General features: G+C 42.1%; 1 protein-coding gene across 1 annotated transcript in view; it reads right to left on the bottom strand.

The window, feature by feature from the left end:
* The window catches only part of LOC115823544 (uncharacterized), a 33,512-nt gene extending 30,319 nt beyond the window's left edge, over nucleotides 1-3,193 (bottom strand). The window contains exons 1-3 of the mRNA XM_030787604.1: nucleotides 3,124-3,193; nucleotides 2,499-2,819; nucleotides 1-215 (exon numbers count right to left, since the gene is read on the bottom strand). The exon at nucleotides 1-215 is cut by the window's left edge and continues 115 nt beyond it. Coding sequence (XP_030643464.1) covers nucleotides 1-215; nucleotides 2,499-2,819; nucleotides 3,124-3,193 — 606 coding nt within the window. The remainder of the gene's footprint in view (nucleotides 216-2,498; nucleotides 2,820-3,123) is intronic.
* Between the last annotated feature and the right edge of the window lie 2,526 nt (nucleotides 3,194-5,719).

Consider the following 5,719-nt stretch of genomic DNA (forward strand, 5'->3'; position numbering starts at 1 on the left):
CGACAGAGAGCGGGTGAGGGTCACGCGGTCTTGGTACGGGCCCTCGATCATGGGGTCGCTGCGCTTGGCGAAGAACGCCACGTCGTGCGAGTCGCCCTGTTCCGCCGTCTTCCTCCACAGCACCTGGTGGACTTTCTCGGGCAGACCGTAGCGACAGGAAAGAAAGGCCAGCTTCCCACTGACCGCCGTCTTATTTCCGTCATGAGTCACTGTCGCTGAAGAAGGAGCAGGAAAAAAAAAGAGAACAGGAGAACATCACGTTGGACAGTGACACAAGACAGAGTGGCCAAAAAACAAACAAACAAAAAAAAACCCCAGACGGAGACCAGTTACTGACTCAGGGAAACTCGGACAAATTGATGGAGAGCGGGAGAGAGCAGGAGAGCAGGGTGTAGGGAGTAGCTGGATGGGAGCGGTTTCAGATTCTGCTTTATATCCACAGACAGGACAGAGTCCCTGGGCTGCTGACAGGAGCTGGCTCCCTTCCTCGCGGAGCAGCTGGACCTCATTACCGAAGAGCCATTTTCTCCTACAGTGACCGCTGAGGAGCAATACATTACCGAAAGCCATGTCACGTATTTTATAAGTCACTTATGCATTCATTCTCCACCTCCCCCCTTCATTCCCCACAGGAATGGAGGCCATGATTTTTAAAATGTGTAATAGGGGTCAAAATAAGCTTCCTTTCTATTTTATGGAACCGCTTGAATATTGTGCGTTTAGTAGCCTAAACTGGGCAAGTTTAGGGCTGTCAGGCAGTGACATGGATCACTGGCATGCTCCAAATAGTTCTGTAGCTAGTATTAACTACCTCAGTGCTATTTACAGGCTGAGATGATTGTGGTGAGTAAGATGTTAGCTCTGCTCCTGTTTTATTTAAAAATTAACAAAAATGTTTGTAATAATATTCATTAAAAGTTCATTAGCCTGAATGCATTCAGTAACAGATTTGACAAATGACACACTCTGAAAATCTGTATTTCCATTGTTTCACCACTGTTTGAAAGTATGTGAACGTCCTTTAATGTGATTAGCGACAAGGATAATCAATGGATTTTTTTGTGTAACGGGGAGAGCGTATGATGTCTATAATTTTCTGCAATATTTTTGGTTGAATTTTGTGGTGATTGGGGGGGGGGGGGGGCAAGGCCAAAGAGATTGCTCTTATGTATTTTAATATTAACATGCCATAAAACCAGGAGGGATGCCCAGGTCTCGTGAGTGTGTGTCAGTTCTGTTGAAGTAAAGGTCTGCAACCGGTGCTATGATTTTTGGACTTCTGGTCAGACTACAGCCAATCACTCTCACTGTCAGGTTAGCAAATCTCTTCAAATCTTAAAGGCCTGATCATCTGAAAATGCAGTCCCCTACTGCAGCCTGGCCATCAGCAGCTTAGATAGGAAGACAGCGTTTGGCTGATCAAGGGGAGACAAGGTCATCTCCACCTGGAGCGGGGAGAGGTAGGCACCCGTGAGAACACCCTTAGTAGAAATCAAGATTTGGAATACGTTTAGTCAACTCTGAGAGAGATTTGTCCAAGCACCCCAAAAGTTCTCTGTCAGAACACGCAGGTGGTCTTTCTTTTTCTTTTTTTCTTTTTTTTTTTTGAACCTCCTGTTAGTGATGCCAACCGTTTTTAAATTTATGGACTCTCTGTAAAAACTTAGCTAAACCTGAGTCCGTTCAGAAATCCTTAAAACAGTTCCACTGCTTGTAAAAATACTCTGTAAAAGAAACAAACCAGGAAACCTGGGCCATTTCCATTCATGAGAATTGACTGGCAAAGTGACTGCCAATTAAGGGCTACAAACACACCCGAAATGGCTCCTTCCTGAACTTTTGAAGGAACCACTTCTCAATCCAGGCTGTATCCATACAGCTAAAACAGCAACCCTCTGTTGGAGCTGCTCTGATTTCATTTACTGATTTTTCACAAACCAGTTTACAATTTACAATTAGGTATTTCACAGATCCTTTAAACCACAGCGACTTACAATTAGTGCATCAATCAGGTGTGTGTGTGTGTGTGTGTGTGTGTGTAATAAAACCACGGGCAAGTTCAAACAGCAATCCGAATCAGGCATGCTGTCGACAACAAATGCAAAGCTGTCTGGTATGAAACTGCAGTTCATGGAAAGGGAAGAAAATAGAACAAATTGAATCAAGCTGCTGGCCCATCCACAGATGTAGACTTTTTATATCTTATGTGAGAGTGCAATGCTTGACTCTCAGGGACATCTCTGCATTTTCAAAACCGACAGTGACAAGACATTTCACTTCATCTGACTTTAATCTTGTCTCAGAATTAATCAGCAAGTTGCCAACTCGATTTGCCATTTCAAAACCTCTGCTCCAGACATACTGGAGAAAGACAACCAAGTCTCCTTGACACCATCTCTCTCTCTCTCTCTCTCTCTCTCTCACTCACTCTCTCTCTCTCTCTCTCTCTCTCTCTCTCTCTCTGCTGTTTTCTGCTCACATAAGACACGCAGACTTACCAGTGACAGTGAGGCAGGTCTGTCCCTCCTGAGATCCAGAGGGGTACACATCAAAGATGCAGGTGTAGCAGCCTTCGTCTCGGAAGCTCACTCGCCTGACGGTGACGACGCTGACATCCGCCTGAGGCGAGGCGAGTTCGACGTGCTGCTGGCCGCTGATGGAGCCCGGCTGGCCTGGCTGATAGGTGATGAGAGTCTGGTTCTCCACGTCCAGCCAGCGGACCTGCTTTACCGTGTCCCCTCTGCCTTTCATCAGCCTACAGGTCAGGTTGAACGGTCGCTCTACAGGCGCCTGGACACGGGCTGGGGCCAAGACCTTCCCTGATAGGACACATGGGTTGTCAGTCAGTCGATCTATCCACAACCGCAACACGCAATGGCCCTTTACATTGGTTAAATAATTCATGCAACCACAACTAAATATTCTTATTATATTCACAACTTGCATAAAACATGATGTTAATAACATGATAACATAATGTGAAAATAAAATTTTTGTTTAAAAAAAAACTGTTCTGCAAAGTGTGCTTTTCATTATGAACAGAAAGCGCTGTGTGATGCCTCTCTTCGAAACACACACACACACACACACACACAAACACGCACACACACACAAACTACACACCTTGTAGCCTGGGCACCAGTATAATGCACATACAAATCTGTAGACATCTTGAAAGGGTGAGTTCGAACATCTTAACCTAACAAAGATCGAAAGACATAATTGTGAAAAATGAAACGCAAAACAAGTTCTCCAAACAAGCGCAACAACACTAGACTTCGTCTTACGAGATGCAACTTCACTCTCTGATATCTGTATTTTATCCTATGTTCGTACATGCAGCGGCAACGCCTTGGCTTAACAAATAGTAGGTTATATGTAGACATGAGCAAAGTGAAATTATATGTAAGCCTGTGTGGTAAGTAGGCCTACTACAATTACTTCATTTCTCAAAAAAAAAAAAAAAAAAGGAAAAAGGAAAGTGATACTCACATAAGTCAGCTCCTCTTATGCGATGTCCGAGGAGGTGAAAATCAGTCGCTATTCATGTCACTCAGAGAATGTCGTCTACCAGATCAGTACGAATCCGGTAATGTTGCTAACGCACGTGCAGAGGTCTAGCAGAAAATCCATTTGAATAACCATGCAAGCAAAAGTCAAATATGAATATTAAAATGTCTAAATATATCCAGTTGTGATTAGTGGACGCTTTTCATTAGAGCAAAAGGCAGAAAAATGATAAAACATGGGTTACAAAATATCACACTTTTAAACGAGGAGATCGAGGTTAGAACTAACTAAGAGTTTTTAGTGCTCTTAAATAAGTATAAATCTCAAATGTTCCCAGTAAGCTTTTTTTTACACACTGATAAAAAAGGACAACAAAGTTCAGAACCTACCTTCGGTTGCGCGAAAGCAACGCACTCTCATCATACAAAGACACTGATTCTTTCCAACTGTAGCCTATCACACAAGCTATCCCCCGCCTCTCGAACTACGCACAAACGGTACTGAATTCAGCGCACAGAAATTCTACTCGCCAGAGCAGAAAAAAGGCTGGGATTGTCTAAACTGTCCATTATCATTTGACATGACGGTTGTACCGCGACCTTTTTATTCACGATGTCCAGTTTTTATGAACTTGCCTAAACAATTAATTTGTCTGTAGCCTACTTTGAATAATGGTTGCTTTGCGATTACAGTTATCCGTTCTGTGACCTCTGGTCAAATCCGCGCCAGTCTCTAAATTAAGGTTACGTGAAAACTGTGAAAGACATCATGGATGTACTCTACGGCTCTAAAAGTGATTGGATCTGCGATGGAGGTAAATTGTAGTCTGTGAGTGTGTGTGTGTGTGTGTGTGTGTGTGTGTGTATGTGTGTGGCGGGTGGTCAGGAAAGGTGTATCTTGTGTTCTGCTGGAGCAGGTAGTTGAACTATGACATCAGTAAGGTTGTTGTGTCATGACAAAAGTGCATTTGCACAGTATTGGTAGGATTATACAATAGTTCTCTATATGTACATATCTGTGTGAGTGTGCAAGTTCTTGTGTTCATTTTAATCAGTATATTCATGTGTATACAATGGCCTGAATAACATATTTCGAATTAAGATATACTTGATTTTTTGATTTCTTGACATACTGACATAATGCTTCTGTCAGTACATGCAGTAGCCATGATTTTGTTTTGCTCTGTAACAGTCCTACAAGCATTCAGTTTAAATTCAAAGCTGAGAGGATTAACCAACTCCCCCCTTACATCAGGCAGTCACAGCTCAGATGTGTGTTATATTGCATCTGTTGCTGTGTCCAAGAAAACTTCATGGAAAACTTGACCAATCACATTCACGGAGGCACCAGGGACTGTTCTTTAAATATTCTTCTATCTTTCATCTTCTTCTTTCTCTTCTTCTTCTTCTTCTTCTCCTCCTCCTCTGTCATAATTTCAAGAGTGTATCTCCTTGAAGAACTTTACAGTTAAATCATGAAACTTGTCAGGTGACTTCCTCTAACAGTGGATTAAGTTGCTTATCAAAGCATCTTTGAAATTCCCAATACTTTCTAGGAAATCAGCTTTACACAAAAAACAAACAAAAGAAATCCAAAATAATGTCTTACACTGTGAAATTCAACCTTACTCTACCTTCCAACACATGCAGTTGATGATATAATAGCGCCCCCTACCGTTTAATAAGACTGGCTCAGTGCGTACAGGCTGTTAAATGAAAATTCATGTACTGAGGAAGTGACACAGTGCCTTTGACGGGTTCCGGTTTGAATTTTAACAAGTGCACAATTGTTTCTCAACACCATCGTACGTAAACACATCCCTAGACTTGTCCATCCATCCTAGTTATCTTTTAAACAACCGTTAGTCAATAGAACTATTATTACCATTTTTAACATTAGATAATTAGGTTTTAACCTCAATACATGTCTTACAAGTGCAAGCTATTCTATTACCATTTTTTTTATTCTTCCGTATAATCTTTTATGCCTTCATCCATCCTTCCTCAGCTCTTCTGATTCTCCATCTTTCCTTTCACAAGTGCTTTACACTGTTCAACAAACTTGTCTTATTTTAAACTACTCTGCATTTCCTCATTATCTCCCATTGCTGTCTGGCGGTTTTGTCGCTACCCTGTTACCCTCTCTATTGTTCTAGCGATCTCTTCATCTCTTTATCCATCCCTCCTCCCTTCTTTAATTTTCTCATCTT

Source organism: Chanos chanos, chromosome 10 (genome assembly GCF_902362185.1).
Source record: "Chanos chanos chromosome 10, fChaCha1.1, whole genome shotgun sequence".
Classification (NCBI taxonomy): Eukaryota; Metazoa; Chordata; class Actinopteri; order Gonorynchiformes; family Chanidae; genus Chanos; species Chanos chanos.